The sequence below is a fragment of the Sebastes umbrosus genome, chromosome 5, assembly GCF_015220745.1.
Source record: "Sebastes umbrosus isolate fSebUmb1 chromosome 5, fSebUmb1.pri, whole genome shotgun sequence".
In the NCBI taxonomy this organism is placed as follows: Eukaryota; Metazoa; Chordata; class Actinopteri; order Perciformes; family Sebastidae; genus Sebastes; species Sebastes umbrosus.
The window spans coordinates 9,353,670-9,375,110 of NC_051273.1; the positions used below are offsets into that span (position 1 = coordinate 9,353,670).

General features: G+C 41.5%; 2 protein-coding genes across 3 annotated transcripts in view; one reads left to right on the top strand and one right to left on the bottom strand.

Annotated features, from left to right (window-relative positions):
- The window catches only part of ddah1 (dimethylarginine dimethylaminohydrolase 1), a 92,954-nt gene extending 79,062 nt beyond the window's left edge, over positions 1-13,892 (bottom strand). The window contains exons 1-2 of one of the 2 annotated variants that reach the window (XM_037769702.1): positions 13,498-13,892; positions 3,737-4,073 (exon numbers count right to left, since the gene is read on the bottom strand). In XM_037769702.1, coding sequence (XP_037625630.1) covers positions 3,737-4,039 — 303 coding nt within the window. In that variant the 5' untranslated portion in view covers positions 4,040-4,073; positions 13,498-13,892. Of the gene's footprint in view, positions 1-3,736; positions 4,074-4,209; positions 4,333-13,497 lie in introns of those variants that run through there. The other variant, XM_037769703.1, reaches the window with a different exon arrangement.
- A 1,002-nt stretch (positions 13,893-14,894) lies between these two features.
- Positions 14,895-17,666, top strand: ccn1 (cellular communication network factor 1). The gene is made up of 5 exons (XM_037769701.1): positions 14,895-15,159; positions 15,332-15,563; positions 15,868-16,212; positions 16,322-16,524; positions 16,637-17,666. Exons 1-5 carry the CDS (start codon positions 15,112-15,114, stop codon positions 16,937-16,939), a joined length of 1,131 nt encoding a protein of 376 aa, XP_037625629.1. The 5' UTR covers positions 14,895-15,111; the 3' UTR covers positions 16,940-17,666.
- Positions 17,667-21,441: the final 3,775 nt, after the last annotated feature.

Below are 21,441 nucleotides of genomic sequence, written 5' to 3' on the forward strand. Positions count from 1 at the left end.
TGCTGCATTGAACAACCTGCACTCCACAGTATCTGATCCAGAGAGTTTAAGAAGCACAAGTTCAGAAAGTTTTTTCCCCTGACAGTCCAAAGGACCTAGACAAAGTCCAAGTTTTCACTGGACAATGATAAAGTAATCCAACATTAGACAATTATTCACAGATCCTTCAAACATGATGCTATAATTGTAACTGTCCAAGCAAACACAGGCAGGAAAAACATGCGTCATGTCTACAGGAAGTGACTGATCACACAATTGTAATTCACCTCCACAAGCAAAAGGATTTATTCTCAAATGGGTTGATAAAAAAAGGACTAAAAAAACTGCTGTTTCCCATTTTCCATATTTCTCAGGTCAAAAAAAGGACATGCCTAATAATTACAGCACCATCTGCTCGTAGGTGAATAATGAGGCAGCGCTCACACACTGTAATTGTAAACGCTATTTTTAAACTCACAATAACATTAGCAGAGTACGAGCATTCGAGTTATTTCATATGTTACACACCGGGGAGGCAAGCACTGGTGAGAGACATGCTCCTGCATTACTGATGGCTGCACCTTATCTGTTGCCATGGCAGCTGTCGTAACAGCAGGCGAGATAAGAGTTTGAAGAAAACTTTTCTACACTATGATAAATGTTATTAAACAAACAGCACCCATAAAGATGATTTGGGTGCTTTTGTGATGCCGTCAGTGTTTAGATATTACATATTCTTTCCTCCAGGAACATCATCTCAGGTTGTATAGATATACTGACTATAAATGCTAAATAATGTGTTTATGGTGCATTATACTGTGTATTATGAGCAACACTGTGTTGTTTGAGTGTGGTTACATTATTCATCATTTGCATACAAACAAAATGCACAAATATTAATATCATTAAAGGGGCTAAATCCCAAATTCAGAGCATTAAGCAACTATTGTTTCACTTTACTTAAAGCAAACAATAACCACTTAGAGTAACTTATAACTGTTGTGGAATTTCTGATACTCAGGTTAACTCAGTCAACAGGAAGGAAGAGGCCCCAGAGCTGTTGATGTCTTAAAGTTAAGTTTATTGAAGCTTGATCAAGGAGCAATTGTCAGGTCTCCACCATTGATGTGTTCTCTCCATGAAGGCCTCACGACTCTGCCCGTTCTCCCTGGTGCTCAGTGTTTTACCCTTATCATGTTCTGACTTGCTCGGTTCCTCTGGCATCTCGGACCCTGGTTGCCCCTAGCGACTGGCTCTATGGTCCCTACTACAGACACAGCTGTACAGATAACGGTGGCTCCCATGGACAGGACTCCAACCCAATAATGCCAACAGAGGGACACTCTGAGAGACACTCTGACCTCCCGACCAAGGAGAGAGGAATAGATAGGAAATTCCATCACAATAACCACATTGTAATTCGTTATAACAGTGCTTATAATGCATTATGAAAATATTATAATGTATTACAACGATGGGAATTATAATACACTATGATCTTTACAAATATAAATGTCAGTGAGTGACCAGTAATTCTTAAGTATTATGATCCTAGACCTTATTAGTCATTGTAAAATGCTTTATAAAGTGTTATGATTATTTATGAATGATTTTTACTATAATGATACAGTGCTATAAGTAGATTTTAACGCAATATATGTATGTTTATATAATTCTCAATAAATAGAAGAATCATGTATTCATTGGAATCCATCTGAGATTTATACAGTCTTCTTTTGGCAATCATATTATTTATGCTCTTGTACCTCACCTATTTTTGTATTCATCACAGCTGACTCCTGAGCCAGAACAGGGGGCCAGAAACCCAAATCACTGCTATCTCTTTATGAAATATAAAACATTTCACAATTTAGTGAGAAAGGGATTTTGGCAGAGTGCTGATGGCTGGACGCACATGTGCATGCAAATGTCACTTGTACCGCGTTCAGAATAACTGAAATGTGGTGGCTGGAGGTAGCATGCAGCAGCGAGCTTTTCAATCAGTACCCCTGCTGCCCAGTGAGGCTGGGGACCATTAGCACTAGTGAGCCAAGCAAAGTGACTCTGATGTGAAATGACAGGGGCTTTCACAGAAGCCGTCCTACCGTTTCAATCATTGTCATTCACACACACACACACACACACACACACACATATGGCTACCGGCTACCCTACATTACAGCTATACCCTCACTACTAGGCAACCAAGTGAACTCGCACTGTTGTTTTGTTTTCAAAAAATGTCTTGATTTATTAACTTCAGCAGTCATAAAGCCTCTCAGTTCCTAAATTACATATTTTCTTTTATCTTCTTTCGAGATCCTGATCAGTCAATTACTGTGTGAGTTATGAAGAAACACCTTGTTAGATGTTTTAAACACATCCCATGAATATTATTGACAAAACTGCATGCAATATGAAGTGACAAAGAACAATAAATAGTCCATTCATCAATAAGGAAAGTGCATTATGTAAGACTATAAACATGCAAAAAAAAATCACATGGGCTATTATATTACCAAAGCATTGTTTTTTTCAAAAGGGCATTGCCTCATGTCTCATCATGATATCCCTCCTTTGTATAGGCTGGTGCACAATATGGTTAAAATGTGATCTCCATATGGCAAAGAGATGGTGGTGACATGTACAACTTTCAGAGATGAGCTCATGCAGGATAAACCCTTCTAAAAACTGAAGTTTAACACATTTTTGTACACGATTTAAGCTTTTAAATGATTCACTAATTGAAATAATTACGAACTGACTTGAAGACTTAGAGGGGAAAATATTGCTTTTATAAGAATCATTTTAGACCCCTGCTAATGATCACTTATAGGCTGTCACATAGATCTTCATATGTCTGGTTGCCTCATGTCTAAATCATCCCTTTGTATAGGCTGGTGCACAATATGGTTAAAATGTGATCTTCATATGGCAACTAGATGGTGTTTGACATGTACAACTTTCGGAGATGACCCCATGCAGGATAAACCCTTCTAAAAACTTAAGTTTAACACATTTTTGTAAAAGATTTAATCTTTTAAATGATTTACTTCCACTAATTGAAATAATGCTCTGACTTGAAGACTTCGAGGGGGCAAATATTGCTTTTATGAGAATCATTTTAGACCCCTGCTTATGATCACACATCCTCCTGAGACCCAGACCATTGACATGTGTCCTCTGTAGTGTACATTTTGTCCACATGCTTACTCTGTTGACCTACTCTATAAACCCCTGGTGTAGTGTAAAGAGGACATCCTAGGCTTTCCAGTGATATGGCATGTTTTTTTTTGTTTTTTTTAAATCAATTTGAATGTGTTCTTGGTTTAATATCACTCTACAGCCATAATCTGTTCATTTATTTGTCTTTTCACACTGAAATAGTCCTGTAGTCCACTATACAGTGTACAATAAAAATAAAGTTTAACAAGCCTTAAATTGTTAAGATTTTCTTTTAACCCTAAATAGGAAGGAAATCACAAAAAAAGTAAATGGAAGACAATTTGTTTTAACTCGGTTCCCAGGAGGTTATAGGCTGTCACATAGATCAGCCACCTTCCTATTTCTCGCTATAATAACATGCACCCCTGCAGACTATTAATATCATGCCAGCAGGCAGCAGGAGGGAGGAAGGGAGGACGCCTTATCCTCTTCCACTTTCACATCAAACTTTTTTTTTTTTTTTCATTTTCTCTGTATTGAATCATCATGCAGTCTGTGGATCTGTGGAGGTTTGACACTTCCTCTACCTTACCTCTCTCCTCCTGCTCTCTGCCCCGGGTCTGGTGATGAGCGCCGTGTCACCGCACACCACCGCCGCGTCCTCCACGAACACGCAGTCCGGCATCGTCTCGTCTGCGGGCAGCTCGACCACCTCCAGCCCGAGCCTCGTCTCGAGCACCTCGACATACGCCGATTGCTCCCTGCGCGCCTGGTCCAGGTCCACCTCGGTATTCTCCGGCTGGCAGCTCCGGAGCGCGTCTTTGGCCAGGGACGCGGGGATTCCCCGGACGACGGCGTGGGTGTAATGACCAAAACCTGCCATCAAACCAGCCATGTTTGTAGCTGCTTTCCCGTTATACGCTCAAAATCTGCAAAAAAAAAAAAGGACTGTAAAAAAAAAACACCCTAACAAGACAAACGAATGAAAGCAACTACTATCAGTTAACTCGATGCTGCCTGGCTTGCTTATGCTAGTTTGTTGTGTTTTTTTTATTCTTTATTTACAGTAGCCTGCTGCACACAGTGTCAGTCAGTCAGCCCTGCTCCAGTCTCCAGGCGAGCGACAGCGCTGCGGTGACGCGCACCGACTATCACGTGTAAAAGCCTCTACGAGTCTGTCTGTCTGTCAGCCGCTCAGTGTCAGTGAGGCGTTCAGCACAACAAGTGACAGCCAGGAACACTCTGGACCTATATGGCTCAATCCATTTCACACTGGATCAGCAAAGCAAAGCATGCACAAGTCAAAGTCCTTCCTGCTTTAAAAGGCTCTTTCCAAAATTACAAAAGAATTCAGTTTGTTTATGCATATATATATATATATATATATATATATATATACAGACATGTGAGTGGGTAAATATGCTTGCTTTATGCAAATGTATGTATATATTTATTATTGGAAACATATTGTCCAGAAACCCTCACAGGTCCTGCATTTAGCATAAAAAAATATGCTCAAATCATAACATGGCAAACTCAAGCCCAACAGGCAACAACAGCTGACTTGCCCCAAACTGCAAGTGATTATCATAAAGTGGGCATGTGTGTAAAAGGGAAACTCGTGGGTACCCATAGAACCCATTTTCATTCACAAATCTTGAGGTCAGAGGTCAAGGGACCCCTTTGAAAATGGCCATGCCAGTTTTTCCTCGCCAAAATTTAGTGGAAGTTTGGAACGTTATTTAGCCCCCTTGGCGACAAGCTAGTATGACATGAATGGTATCAATGGATTCTTTAGGTGTTCTTGTTGCATATGATACCATTTATCATATCTTTACTATCTGCTTTAGAACTATGCATCTTATGTATATACAGTATATACAGTGTACAGTGTACATATATATATATATACATATATACATATATATGTATATACTGTATATGTATTTATATATATATATACCATATCTATATATGGATCACATTTGAACCATATTGTGCACCAGCCTATACAACGTGATTAGACATGAGGCAACGCCCATTTGAAGGACAATGCTTTGGTAATATAATAGCCCATGTGCTTATAACTAATAACTAACTTAGCTATGGTCCACGCACAAATGTAATGTTATCTTACCTAATGTGTTTTATCAGCATTGAGATTGCAAGATCGAATTCTTATCACTTTGAAATATCGCTGTTTTCTTCGGTGCCAGTACATACAGTAACTATGGTGAAGTGGTGTCGTGCAGGGACCTGCAAGAACCATCATTTCACCAAATATGGAGACGGGAGCTCCAAATATTATTATTTTTTTAATTCTCAAGCCATGAAAAAGAGTTTCTGACAATATTTCTATGATTCTGTCAATAACAATTCTGTCAATATCGCATAGTAATATTTATGTTTTGGTACAACAGCGCCCCCGCTGGGGCATCAGTAACAGTTCAGGCAGAGAGTGGTACTGCCGTGTGAAAGTGGTGTTTGTGGGGAGAATGTTGCTCTCGCCAACGATGCTGTCCTTTCCGTCTATTTCACGTTAATGAAAAACACAGTGGTGTCTGATGAGAAGAGGGATGAATACCAAGGTAGAATTTATATAATACTTATAATACATGCTCTCAAGTGGATTATGTGTTTGCCAAATTAAAGGAGATAGAGACCGCTATGATATTACGTCAGAAAATGTTGCTGTATAATAGTAAGATGCACATAGGATGCTATGATGTGGCCATCACGCTCTGAAGAAGGCTCCGTACCAAAACGCGTAAGCGTATGTCTTTTGTGATGTGAGCCAATTAAACAAGTTAATGTTAGTATTTTGTCCTCCTTGATTTTGAAATCTGGGATTTGCTACCCTATCACATTTTTAGGATGCTATGATGTCTATGATATCTGAAATCTGTGATATCAAGAACAAAAGAAATCATTTGCCAATAATATGAGAAGACAATATCATTAAAAAAATAATTATTTCATACCCAACAGCAGTGTTAGAGGCTGTGATGGCACATGGATGCCAATCATTCCCACATCTTCTGGTCATGTGAAAAGATTGACATGTTTCAGAAAACTATATGACATTTTAGATTATATCTCTGTGATTGATTGATTTAAACAATGGATGGATAAAGTAAATTATATATTTGTAATGGTAAAACTGTTTCCCAGGGAATAGATGACATTCACTACCAACAACAAGAATGTTATCATATTTGGATCTGCATTATAGCTAAGGACATAAAGACCGTAGATTAAGAAATGAACTTGATTCCCATGCTTTGTTGATGATTTGTTAAAATGTTTCAATTGTTAAAAATAGGGCTGCAACTAATGATTATTTTCATTGTCGATTAAAAAATTACTCACACCGATTAATTGCTTATCTGAATAGTTGCCGATCAATTTAATAGTTGACAACTAATCGATTGATCGTTGCAGCGCTAGTTAGAAATAAAAAGCGTGAAAGAGGGACTATTAGAACTCGTCTCTATTCATGAACCAGAGAATTTGCCGATCGACTGCTTCACTCTTAGCAGGCTTTATGAAATAATGTACACAAACCTCAAGGGAAAAGGATATATATAAAAGAGGAACTCTGCTTGTCGTGCAGTGTGAGAAGGGTAAGGAGAGTGTGAAAGGAAGAGCAGTGTTAGTCAGAGTGTGTATGGGAGGAGGAAGGGAGGAGTGGGGGGGTTATATTCCCTATGGTGCCATCTAAGGAAGGTTCTGGGCCCGGTGAAACTGTCTGAATGGATGGAATGTTTCTTCAGACGTCCCAGAAGCACATTCTTCCACCGCGGGATCTCGGTTTGTCTTTTCTTGTTCCAAATTCACTCAATTATCCCCGACTGCTCTAAACATTCCAGGAGCCCCACATTCCTTTTTCCACTCCAGCCAGGATCACCAACCACCACCACCACCCTCCCAACACTAACACCTGCCCCCACCCAGACCTCTCCTTCTTTTTTCTTTCCATCATTCCTCATCACGGATGGACGTGGCCCAAGAAAAGACCCTCTCTTTCTCTCTCCATGCTGAGGAATTTGCTTTAGATGAAGGAAAGCCCTCATACTTGAGGCACACCTGGCTGGTACATTGTGCAGCTATAAAAGAAATGAGTGAAAGCAGACACGATCCTCCAGCTGCGGATGAGGCGGCACCAAAAAAGCAGCACCTCTTATTTGTCTGGTATGATTGGACTCATGATGAGATGCTAGACGTCTAAAGTGACACAGACATGCATGATTACACCAGGTGCACCGAGCATATTTAACTTGAAGCAGTCAGGCAAATGTATGAACCTAATTACCACAGAAAATAAAGTGATGAAACAACATGACATGAAATGATGACATTAGAAGGAAAGGATTGTATTTTGAGGCATTCGGATAGCAGCTTCAATTGGGTCTGATTCAAGATGTTTTTCAGCTATCTGAAAATTTGGAGTAAATGTCCGTTTTGTTAAGAGTCTCTCAGCTTGAGGAAAGGATGCAGTGACATTTATCATCACAGAGTGTAACATTTATGGGGATCTATTGGCAAAAATGGAATATGATATTAATAAGTATGTTTGCTTTAGTGTATAATCACCTGAAACTATACATACATATATACTGGAAAAACAAAGTTTGGAAACTTGTGTTTGGTGGATTATTTCTCTGTTGTTACAATGCTAATGGTCATTGTATTTTACATTGTTGGAAAGCCTGTTTATTTACCTTCGCAATGATGTCCCACTTGTAAGGATCATGCATTTGTGGGATGAGCAACACAGCTGATTATGTGGGTAGCGCCCAAGAAAAATTTGCCAAAATGCTCCATCAATGGTAAACAGTGTATTCTCCTGTTGGTGTTGACTCTTGTTTTGAGTTGTTTGGTGGATTGGATGATTGAACTCTCTATCAGTAACAAGGAACAAACATGACATATTGGCTATTTTACACTTTATTCATTTAATACACCGTCAGGAGCCTCAGTAGTGGTGGAGGATCCATACGCAGCCACAACAGCCTGGCACCTCCTCCTCATGCTGGTCACCAACCTGGTCACACGTTGCTGTGGGATGGCGTTCCATTCCTCAACCAGGATTCGTTGCAGGTCAGCCAACGAGGTTGTGTTGGTCACTCTAACACGTACAGCACGCCCAAGCTGATCCCACATGTTGAATTGGGTTGAGGTCTGGACTCTTGGCAGGCCGTTCCATTCTCTCTACTCCCACATTGTGGAGGTAGTCTGTGATAACCCTGGCTCTGTGGGGGCGAGCGTTGTCATCTTGGAGGATGAAGTTAGGTGCCAGATTGTGGAGATATGGGATCGCCACTGGCTGCAGAATCTCATCCCGATATCTCACTGCGTTGAGATGGCCTTCAATGATGACAAGCCTTGTTTTGCCAGTGAGGAAGATGCCGCCCCACACCATGACACAGCCTCCACCAAAAGCTATTACTCCATCGGTGCTACAATCAGCATAGCGTTCTTCACGTCGTCTCCATACTTTGACCTGCCGTCCAACTTTGGCAGACAGAACCTGAACTCATCACTGAACATGACATTCCCCCACATGTTCAGGTTCCATTGTCTGTGTTGTCGACACCAGCGCAAACGGGCCTGACGGTGAAGGGTAGTCATTGCAGGCTTCCTGGTAGCCTTATGAGAATACACTGTTTAGAGCATTTTGGCAAATTTTTCTTGGGCGCTACCCACATAATCAGCTGTGCTGCTCATCCCACAAATGCATGATCCTTACAAGTTGGACATCATTGCGAAGGTAAATAAACAGGCTTTCCAACGATGTAAAATACAATGCCAATTAGCATTGTAACAACAGAGAAATAATCCACCAAACACAAGTTTCCAAACTTTGTTTTTCCAGTTTATATACATACGTAGTTGGTCCACCCCACGGAGCCAGTGTTTCTACAGTAGCCAAGAATGGACAAACTTAACACTGTTAACTTTTCCTGCTTGGGCCGGAGTCGATAACGTTACTCGTTCCGAAGTTAACCCAGGTCACTCCACTCAGCCACCGGGAAACAAGACACGGGAAACCTCTGTTGGTCTTGAGGAGCTACAGCATTTATTTCTGCACAAACTACAACTTCCACTGTACATTCATTTGATATTCTCAGAGCTAAACTAACTCTGTCTTCTGCTCCACAAGCTCACTTGTTTGTTCACATCATCACACACATTCGCCGCCACTCACTCTCTCTTGCTTCACCACTCACTTCCCACGTACATACACAATACGCACTGGCTCTGCTCTTCTACAAATGACCTATGCTACTCTTAAAACAACTGGCTCTGTCCATTCGCGTTTTCACGTCGGCCACAGTAGTTTTTCTACACGCTTGTCACACAGGAGTTGCGGTAATCTGCAACCTCACCGCTAGATGCCACCTGATGTTACACACTGGTCTTTTAAATCACAAACAAAACAGGAAATAGATACTATAGGTAGCTAGAAAGGTAGGTTCTTTAACATCAAATCCAACATACATCGTCCTGCTTCCGTAAATAAATGCACTATTTACTCCTGTTTTAGTAAAGTTTACTAAAAACTACAGAGTCCCAGACAGGCTAGGGAAATCAAGTGTTAAGAGACGGGCCACCACAGCCATGGAATTGATATTCAAATGTTAAGTGACCCTATTTCACTAAGATTATGTTCTCTTACTTTGCTGCCAAAACTTTGGGCGAGTTACATCTTGACTAAAAAGAAGTTCCGTTTGATATTAAAATGTGATACAGGTATTGTCTGCTCCACCACTTCTCTTTGTTGCCATTTTCCTCCACTGTTAAAGCTCTAAGATAGATCAATGCAGGATGTGCATATGTTAACACAAATGTGAGGGAAACGCAGTCTCTAGATTGTAGAACTGGCAAGTGGAAAGCATAGCTAACGTGATGCTGGATTGAGATATTTAAAAATGGCCACCGTGGAGGAATGTTGGATTTTTAGACTAAATTAACTTATACTGCACCTTTCTGAAATGCGACATTGCAGTCGATATTGCCTTACAAATTTAAGGACAACACATTTTGCTGAACAAGTCTGCGACAAAACACCTCTAGCTTCCTCTTGTTAGCCATATCCCAGCTAAGCGCTAGCTACAACCCTGTTGAACAGGCCCACAGTGAAAGCACATGTCAAAAATATCCTGAACATCACTAAAGACACAAACAGGAAGTGTGTTATAGACATATGTGCACAAGATCACAGACAGAAAAGGAATTGTTTCAAGTAAAAATATGCACTCTGTCTGTAGCTTTAAGCATAAATTGCCGGAAGAAATGACACAATAAATTCTGCTGTAACAAGATTATGGAACAGTCCTCCTGACTCAAGGCCTTTTCATTTAATTATGTCAAGATAACAAAGACAAAATGTCCGAACACATCGATCAAGCCTGGACCTTTTTCCTTTTAAACAATCAGCAAAAGTTACATAAATAAATTCAATAAAATCCATGTAAATATGTGATCTACAGCCTTATTTCTCCAGAACTTGACTCAGTATTTTAAATCGTTGCCCTGGTCTCTGCCACCGTTCACACGAGAACGACCTATAACTCAGCAGACTTCCTGCTGCTGCATGAGCTGACAGAGAAAGGAAGTGTTGCTAGTACACACTGCATACCAGTTATGACAATTTTCTTGAATATACTACAATGGAATCTGTTGTTTAAACGTTCCATCCGTCACTTAGACATAAATGGGGAGGCTGAAGGACGCTCGCCACAGAATTCCTGAGAACGGATTCTGAGGGCTGCTGTCTCTTCAACTGTGAGTCCTCCTGGTGGGATCTGACAATGTGTTTCCATTACATTGAGCCACAACACACAATAATCTCTCAAACTTTGGTGAACGGTGAAATCACTTAAGCATCCCAGCTGGAGGTTGTGGAGATGCTCAGATAACCACGCTACAGAGCTATGAGCCTAATCCAATGAGCATTTCTATGAAGGAAAGAGACCCCCTTCTCGTTTTTTGGGGAGTGTGTAGTATGCATGTGTGTGTGTGTGTGATGGGGGTACTCAGACAGCCTTAGTGGAAACTATTATGCCAGGGCAATTGCAACACAGAGACGCATGTCCAGCTTTTGGAATATTTCCTGAACTGAATGGGTAATTAAGGAATGAACATTAGTGCGTGTTATTCTCCATTGACGTACAATGACAACACTGTTTCCTATCGCCGTACCACACAGCCGGATGTACACATGCGGCCATACGCACACACGTAGACTCACATCAGTATGCACATACACACTGGAGAGGCTTTAGGTCAACATAGCAGAGGACAATCAAACAAAACATGACATAAGACCTGCTGTCCAAACAATTCAGAGAAGTTAAAGGGACATTCCACCAATTTGGTATTGCTCTTAACTTACTCCTAACAAAGTTAGGAGACGTGTGAGAGACAGAAAGGAAAGAATGATCAAAATCGACAGCCAGGATATCCTGACTTTTAGTTATTTGTGTATCAAGGTCAAGCTCCAAAAATGCTAGATCCTACATTTCCCATAATGCAACTAATAAGATGTTTTTGTTCAACTACTGCTGCCTGGTAAATGCTAATGTCTTTCAAACTCCATGTTCGTAACGCAGGCTTTCTGTTAAAACTATGTATTAAGTCTCCAAGGCCAAAACGAGATGCTGATGACATTTTCAGGGTTATTTTTTCACACTGTATTTTAAAGGGACAGTGTGTAGGATTTGACGCCATCTAGTGTTGTGGTTGCAGATTGCAACCAACTGAGTACTCCTCTGCTCACTCTTCCCTTTCCAAGACTGCAGTAACGTAAGTCGGCAAGTGCACAACCATGGTAACGTTGTTCGTCTCGCTCAGAGGCCATCCTTACCATAATAACGCTACTTTAGGAGCAACAAAAGTCAGACAGCGGTACCACGGTTTTGTACTCTGCAGCTAATGTTTTTGTTTGGTTTGTCCGTTCTGGGCTAATGTAGAAACATGGCGGAGCAACGTGGCGGATTCTGTGAAGAGGACCCGCTTCATAGATATGAAGGGCTCATTCTAAGCTAACGAAACAACGTAATCTCATACAACGGTTCATATGATATCTTCCAAAAAAAATATTTCTCCTTTTTCGCTTGTTTTCCTACAAATGTCCAGCAACAGGTGTCAATTTCCGCTTTCCAGTCTTATCAAAATAAACTTCCGTCTTCACAGGAAACAACTTCCTCAGGTTTAGGCAACAAAACAACATGGTTAGGTTTAAGAAAAAGACGGTTTGGCTTAAAATAACTCCTGAAGTGGCGTTATTTAAGTACATCAGTTACGTCATAAATAAATCAACGCTGACTTCTGGTTTCACATGGGACACGAACGCTAGTATCCTGGGTGGAAGTCTGGTATTTTTGACCCGCTCATCCACCCCGACCTCCTCCCTACACAGCGTTTGCCGCTCTCTATATTTCCCTGGTTCCATGAATACGTGAATTACACACAAATTGATTTCGTGGGATATACACAAATTACAGTGCATTACTTTTCGTAGGTATAGCTACAAACAGTATATGAGACCAGCCTGAACGAAAACTATTCTCAGTTTCAGGTGTTTATACACTGATGGAAACATATTTATGAATATTATATTCAATTTCTGACAATAGATCCCCCCAAAATGTTACACACTGGACTTTTAAAGCTGTTTTCATATTTCATATTCAGGTTGAGTTGTACTCGCCATGATGGGTAAACTGATGGCGATGTACAAAATCAATGGAGTGTCCCTTTAAAAATCATAATATGACATTAACATGGGCAAATGGGCACTCATTAGCATAATACAGCTTGGAAAAATACACACAAGAGAGCATTGCACATGTGCTCACACGGACACACCCCCTACCCAAATAGGCTGCGCACACACAGGCACACCTCCAGTCTCAAATACTCACAGACACAGGCTTTATGGATCTGTTCACAATGTAATCATATGGATATCATATTAGAAATATTGCACTGATATGTGGACATTGGTCATACTTTAAATAATTTTTTTTTTTTTTTTTTTATTAAAAACACATTAACCTAACCAGACAGCCTGCCTGGATAAAACCAATAGTCTGGGTACTTTTAGTTTGAAAATGCTTCAGTGTTCAACCTATCCACACGAGCGACCCGCAACAAAAAACGCTATCCGGAGTTATTTACTTTTACTGAATGACTATGATCTGTTTTAAGAATCAATTTCAGCGGCTATATGACTCATATTCATATAACGGGAGCATGATGATTCAGTAAAAGTTCACAACTCATCCGAGTCTCAACTTTAAGTGCGCAGAATAAAGAAAAAGAAAAAGAAAAGAAGTCCAAACTCACCGGAGAGGCTCTCAGTGCTGCTGTCTCACTCTCGTATCGTCATGTTATAAAACTACACGAGGTTACAGAAGGAGAGAGAGAGAAGTGAAATGTCCGATCCTTATTAAAAAAAACACAAATAAACACTCTGCCCTTCATGCGAAATGTCCTCTTTGGAATCTGCCAGCCGTTCATGGGAATAATAATAATAATGGGTTTTGTGATGCGTATTTACGCACTGCGTTTTCCATTCGGGGTGAAAGTTTTCATCAATCGGAATCATTTGAAAACGTTCGGTAGAGGGGACTTATTGAGACCCCCAATGTAAAAAAAAAAAAAAAAAGTAGAGACAAGTATTTGTCTCCCCCCTCCACCACCAACACCACAACATCTCTGGTGGAAAATTGGATCACTTTACCTCCGAAACGTGATGGACACATTGCGTGAAAAGTCAAATTGCCTCAAGGAGTGAATGTAAAAGGAATTTCCCTGCATGAAGAACATATTTAACAAGCCTTTAAGCTGTCAGGAATGCTTTGTGGTCTTGCTTGGCCAAAGGGAGAGAAATATGTTAATAATGTAGGCTACTGCCATACCAAATATGGCGATATTGTTACGTCTGAGCTCTGGTGCGCATCTGGAAACGCTTAGCTCCTCTGAATAAAAGGCACTGGGAAGCCAGAAATAGACGCTGTTAAACGTATTTTCTGCCCACACCTTTTAGACTCACTCACAGAGAAAAAACCTACAGCTATTTTAAAACGTGGGCCACTGAAAACATGCTATAAAAGTTGGATTTAACTAATTGCTTTTAATTAAAAGAAGCATTAGTGGCACACAAAAATGACAAGAAGTGTGATACTGAAATGTGTTTATTGTAACCTTATAATAAACAACTTTTTGGGCACGTTTTCTTTTCATATCTCTTTAGGATATCCTCTGGCATGTTTTTATGATGTTTTTAAATCACAGGATAACAGTCAACTGATGCCCAGGAAACCTATCAAATTGTCTCTTTCACTGATTTGTCTATAAAGTCAAGAGAAAAAATGAGAAACAGATCAGAGGGGGGAAAAAAGTTACAATAAAGCACCCAAAAGTCCAGTACTTCTACAGAAAAAGTCCTCCTGAACTTGAGTTGATAGATGTGAGAAGCGAGCAAGAGGAAGAAAAATGAAAGGGGGGGATAAACAAGAAGGGAAAAATGTGAGACGGAAAAGTGTGTTCAGATGGGATCCAGGGGGGGAAAAATCCATTTGAGAAAGAAAAAAAAAGAAAGCTTTAGACAGGGTGGAGCTTAGGGGTCTTGGATGGAAAATGCGCCGAGAAACATTCCTGGCATAGTTTGGGAACAGTTCAGCAGGCAGCCCAGGAACGACGTCAGCTTCCCACTACGGTATAAAAGTGAGGAGGTGGCCGGACCTCAGCAGACTGCAACCGCTTTACCCAGAGCTTCATCTACTCTAAAAGGAGCCTCTAACACCAAGAGAGACTACCAGCAAACAAAATCAAGAGAGACTGGACGACTGAGCGAGGGAATACCTAAAGGACTCCTCCGAAGAACAGACTATACCTACTTTTCATACAACTGGGAAAAGGATTCCTCTTGAACAAGCAGAAGAAAATTTATCCAAGATGCTGATGCTTACTGTTATCGTTGCCTTCCTTGGAAACCTCAATTTGGTGAGTTCATTACTCTGTTTCTGTGTGAAAGAGATTCTGTGTTTAGCCTATAAGGAGAGGGGGGAATGTTTCTTTAGATGGGATGAAATGCTTGATAGCTTTTTGTGGATATTCTGTGTGACTTCAAAAAGTTTCAGTCATTAATAGAAGATTTGGTTGTTTGGCTGTACAGGTCCTCTCCTCCCCTTCCTCCTCCTGTCCCTCCGTGTGTGAGTGTCCCCTGGAGATGCCCAAGTGCTCACCCGGCGTGAGTGTTGTCCTGGACGGCTGCGGCTGCTGCAAAGTTTGCGCCAGGCAGCTGAATGAAGACTGCAGCCTGACTGAGCCTTGTGACCACACTAAAGGGCTGGAGTGTAACTTTGGGGCCAGCTTTGCTGCTGCTACTACTCGTGGCATCTGCCGAGGTATGTATATAGAGATTATCCAGCTATCTAGATGTGCATGCTTTTAGATTAAGTGTTGAAAATAAGTAGGTTTTAATTCAAGAGTATGGTGAGTGATTTCAGCACTGTGGAATGTAGATAGACTAAACCTCAAAGTATACAGACAGCCCACTGTGGAGGGGGAAAGAGACTCCTCAGGCAGCCTGAAGAATTTCACAGTTTAACTGATCCTTACCTGGCAGCCATGTGATGTCTTCAGCAGACGTTTTCTGAGCCGAGCAGGAAAGAATAACATTCCTTTCCCCCTTTTTTTCTCCTCTTGCAGCCAAGTCAGAGGGCAGACCCTGCGAATACAACAGCAGGATCTACCAGAACGGAGAGAGCTTCCAGCCCAACTGTAAACACCAGTGCACATGCATCGATGGGGCGGTGGGATGCGTCCCGCTGTGCCCGCAGGAGCTCTCCCTGCCCAACCTGGGCTGTGCCAACCCAAGACTGGTCAAGGTGGCAGGCCAGTGCTGCGAAGAGTGGGTGTGCGACAATGGCAAGGATACAGACCTCCTGGAGAAGATCTTTGGCAAAGACATATTTACCGATGAGTTGGAGACAGAACTCACTAACAGGAACGAGCTCATTGCTATTGTGAAGGGACAACTCAAGTCTCTACCTGGTAAGAAAGCTGTTTTTACATCTTGGACAATTGTTTTTTTATGGATATATACATAGAGTATCTTATGTAGGATTCTAAGATGCTAATGTTCTTCTTCTTTTAATCACAGCCTTCAGATCACAGCCTGAAGTCCACATGTTTGACAGCCAGAAGTGCATCATCCAAACCACGCCCTGGTCCCAGTGCTCCAAGACCTGTGGAACAGGCATCTCCACCAGAGTCACCAACAACAACAGCGAGTGCAAGCTGGTCAAAGAGACAAGAATCTGTGAAGTGCGGCAATGCACCCAGTCACCTTACTCCAGTTTGAAGGTAAGCTTGAGCAAACCGTGACTGAATGTGATGTGAAACACACGAATGATACCGCATCACTTCTGGGTTCCGAGCGCACGACTGATCTCCCATCTCCTTATTTCTCCCGCAGAAAGGAAAGAAGTGCAGCAGAACCAAGAAGTCCAGCCAGCCGGTGAAGTTCACCTACGCCGGTTGCTCCAGCCTGAAGAAGTACAGGCCCAAGTACTGCGGCGCCTGCGTGGACGGCCGCTGCTGCAGCCCCCACGACACCAGAACCATCCGCGTCAAGTTCCGCTGCGAGGACGGCGAGACCTTCAACAAGAACATCATGATGATCGAGTCCTGCAAGTGCACCTACAACTGTCCCCATGCCAACGAAGCCTCCTACCCCTTCTACCGCCTCTCCAATGACATCCACAAGTTCAGAGACTGATTGGTGATGAATGTCCAGAACCCCTCAGCAAAGAGAAAGAGATGATCAGCAGTACTGGCGGCCAATGGCGGTCCAGGTTGAACGCAGGGGTGTAAATAAGACTACCAATCAACTACCAGCTTCTTGTTGTAACTAGATTCCCAAGGAATTGCGGGCTTACATCATGAGGACTTAATGAAGTGCACTGTTTGCTGTGACTACATCAGCATTCTCAACTAAGAACTGCTTCGTATTAAAGGAGCATCCGAAGTAGCTTCGTTATGGAGCAAGATGTAATTAATATTTGTACATTCATGTTAGTCGCTGATATCAACTCACTGTGTATATTTTGATCCTTTACATCAGACATGACTCAAGACTGTAGACTTGTGTGTGTATATGTGGATATGCACATACGCAACTTCAATTAGCATACCATCCTGTATCTTAAGAACAAGACACCGAGATGTAACCTCTGGACTTGTTTGACAAGCGTGCGGTTTCATTCCTTCCTGACGTGGGCATTACTGTTCATGTTTTGTGGCAGCTATTGAACTCCCTTCATGAAAAAAAAGACAAAGCGAAACATGTCAAAAGGATGAATGAATGTTTTTATTATTGTTATTAATATTATTTATCGAAAAAATGTAGCTACTTTATTTGGATATTATGTGTCATACTGGAATAAATTGTAAAATGATTTAATTTTATATGCCACAAATAAAACTGATTTATTTATGAAATAAGACACTGCCTGAGTTCAGTCTGTTCAAATGCACAGGGTGTGTGGGGGGGAGGGTATTTAAAGCCAGCGTTTCCAGAGGAAATCCTCCTGTTATATCATTCTGTAGACCCAACAGCATCTCAGACAGACACTGAGCAGGGTCAGTCTGTTCTTATATAACACAACCGTGGAGGCGCTCTCTTCTGACTTTTCTGTGCTTTGGAATGCCATTCTGCAGCGAGCTAGCTTGCTTTCATTTGATCTGGCTAAGCCATACACTTGACTGATTCGGAGAGGGGGGGAAAAAAAAGATTAAGTCCACGAGTAGCAATGAGTATGGGAGTATGCCAAGAATCTTAAGTGCTGCTCTGAATGGGCTGGGATTAGACACCATGCAAGGGGGGACAATGACTATTATTGTATACAATGGGCTGTATACAATGAATGCATTCCCGAGTACGCTTTTTTTTTTTTTTTCACACAGCGGACTAGCACTACCAAATTGACCTAATTCATTAGCAGTTGCCTTTAAAAGTGAATTAGTTGCATTGGCCTCTGTTGACTCTTAAACTGCAGGGGTCTGCTAAACAGTTGTAAACAGGCCTGCAAAGTAGGGAGGGCTTAAGTCTGCCTTCCAGGATTTAGTTTAACAAGCATTAAGAAATACTATTATGAGGTAGAAAAAGGGGAAGGACAGGAAACGGGGGTAACAGAGCAGTTTCTGTGGTCACAGAAACTTCAAATTCCTTTTCACAGCTACTGGAACAGCGTGTTGCTACTGTCACAAATACCACTTGACTCCCGGCTTTTCATTATTTATGTTTACCTGAGCTCAGATCGCTTTAATCCTGCACGTTTTACGACCCCCAAGGTACATGAAACACACGCAATATGAAATGCATGATTAAAGAGCACAATAAGTATCAGTCTGAAAAGGATGCGTGTTATTTTTTCTTTTTGAGACACAGGGTTTGTTGGCAGATGTTTGCACCTGGTACAAATACCTACAGTGGAGTTTGATCTGGGGTAGGGAGAGCAGAGCTCAGGGGCAACGACAGGGAAGGGTTTCTTTTTTTGATCCAGGTAGAGGGAGTGGCTCAGGAATGCAGCAGTGGCTCAGAGAGCAGACATCCTGATGGGCGGCAGATGTTGGAAAATATTTCAGAGCAACATGTTCACTTTAGCTAAGAAGATTTTCCAAAATATACACAAACACTCCCAGGAATTCACTTGTATCCACAAAAAAGGCATTTTATCGCCACACAAATATCTGTAAAAACACGTCTATCTGGAGGTGCACGGCGCTCCTGCACAGCTTCCCTGCACAGCTGCTGGAAATGAGTCTTAATCGAGTGTATTTAATAAGAGGTTGAGCGGGACACATTGCCTTTGATTGAGCTGCATACCGCACAGGATGTGCCCACTGAGGTTTTACAGATTGCTCACATGAAAGGCTGCTGAGGTTTACCTAATCACAAAGATGTGTGGCTACCCCTTGCAGCCCGGATTTACAGTCCAAACACTTTCAGGGAGCCCTCTTTTTTTTTTTGCTCTTTTCCCTTTCTGTTGCTGCCGAAAGAAGAAACTTTCCATCTCCAACTCTCCGACTACAGTTTTGGAAAGTGCCGTGCAATCAGACCGTCATTTGTCTTGTTGACACAATGCAGCTAACTCGGTTATGTAACGGCATCTGTATGTTATGTGAGCGGTCCTTTCGGTCATCCGTAGCATTCCTTTATAATGTACAGACTGGCGCGGTGGCGAGGTTTACAATCCCTCAGCCTCGACCGAGAACCCAAAGATCTGGATCATTGTGAGAAATAATTCGTGGTGTCCCTGCCAACACAGCACAAACCTGTAAAAACCCAGACACACAGGAAAACAAGGCTCTCACACACATGCAATTAAAATCACTCAGCGACTACCTCATTCCCTGAACCCCAAATGTGTTTATATGACAAAGACATTAGCATTAAAGCTTCATCAAGCACTACGTAATGCTGCGCAGCCAGAAGCTAACAGGATCGAGAGTGGTCATTACAACATGCTGGAAGCTGCTGAGCACTGATGTCAGCTATTTAACAGCCCCTATGTCTATAACCTCAGATTAATATTCACTGTTGTAAGGAACCCAGGGGCAAGAAGCAAGGAGGGTTAGAGGCTGGCCACCGAGTCATTTGTTTTCCAAAGCACCATCTGCTGGACAAAATAGGAAAAAGCATTCTGTGTATGAAATGTATTTAGACCGACTCCCCTGATTTCACCTGCAAAACTCATCGACTGTGTGGACGAAACTGACCGAACATCCTACAAATTGTATTTCTATGAATTTGGATATTAAATGTTACATTTCTCACGGAAACAAAGTGATGTAAAAGACATCCATTTGCCAAATCCTGACAGGGTGTGGGACCCTCTTGCTGTAATCAGCATGAACTCACACACACACACGCACACACACAGCGACAGTGATGCAAGTCTGCTGACACACCCATCAGATCCCCATCTGCAATTACATGAGGATAACTGATGAGCAGGCTTAAGGGAAAATCAGAGTCGATTCCCTCCCAGGCTGTTGGACTGTTCGCTCGGTCCCCAGAGGGCCGCTGGCTACTGGAGTGATTATTTACTCAAACAAGCCGAGCATTGATGGGAGAGGCAGCACTGAGTCTTTAGGCGTCTTGAGTCTCAGCCCGATGGAGACAATGTTGGACTGAATAATCTCCAAGGGGGCACGTACCGTCAACAGCTGAGCTAATGTTGGGAGCATGCTGCTCTCGCTATTGTTTAACATGGGCAGACCAATGAGATCACATAAGCAGAGGCTGTAAATTTGCCTTCACTTTCCTTAATAGGTTAAAGGGATTTTAACACTTCAGCTCCTTTCTTTTAACAAATATAATACCTCCAAAAATCGGTAAAATGTGAGAAATCACGGACATAAAATGTGGAACCTGAATGTCACGGACTAATGTGGTATTTAATGCTACTTCCCTCCACCTACTGGTTTCATTATGATGCATTATGATCACTTAAAGCGAGTGAAATAAGCGCATGTTTAGTTTAGTAAGTTTCAGTATAATGAATTTACATGTGACACTTGTTGATACTGAACAAAAAGGTTACATAAAGTGAATGTTCAATCAAGTTTTGTCAAACTTCAAACTATATATGCTTTTAATTTATACTTACAATCCATAGATATCTACAGACTTTTATACTAGTCTATCACCTGTAGATATCTAAATTATATAATTACTAGGACTGGCCATAAATACAATTTTTTTGGGCTTCAAAAGCTTCGGCGAGAAATATTCAAAGGTATTCGAAACTTCGGGACAGCCGCACAACTGTACACACACACACCTCTACACACAACAAACAGTGATATCCATCTCAGAATAACTAATAAGAGTTCATGGGGAATATGAATAATGAATAATGAGGGATTATTCCTTATTTCATGAGGTATTTGGGGATTTATACTTTATTATTACATACTTCTATATAAAAAAAACTAAAAAAAACGAAGCATTGGAATACTGATTTGAAGGTTGATTACCATGGCAACGGTCGAAGCATTCGGGTCAGCCCTAATAATGACTTAATCTTAAACTAATTTACAGCAGACAGATCATAAAACAAACAAATAACAAGTGTGACCACTACTTTCCAAAAGAGAGCTACTGCCTTCTATGTTCCATGTAGACATGCTCACATTCGACAATTAAACTTTCAGTAAACGCTGGTCAACGAAATGCAGATGCTATAATTTTCTTTCACAGATCATTTAAAACTT

Excerpts from the sequence above, each read along its gene's own strand:
- ccn1 (XM_037769701.1), top strand. The coding sequence starts at position 15,112 with ATGCTGATGCTTACTGTTATCGTTGCCTTCCTTGGAAACCTCAATTTG. Across the intron at positions 15,160-15,331 it reads TCCTTGGAAACCTCAATTTG|GTCCTCTCCTCCCCTTCCTC; the intron begins GTGAGTTCATTA and ends TTGGCTGTACAG. Across the intron at positions 16,213-16,321 it reads ACAACTCAAGTCTCTACCTG|CCTTCAGATCACAGCCTGAA; the intron begins GTAAGAAAGCTG and ends TTTTAATCACAG.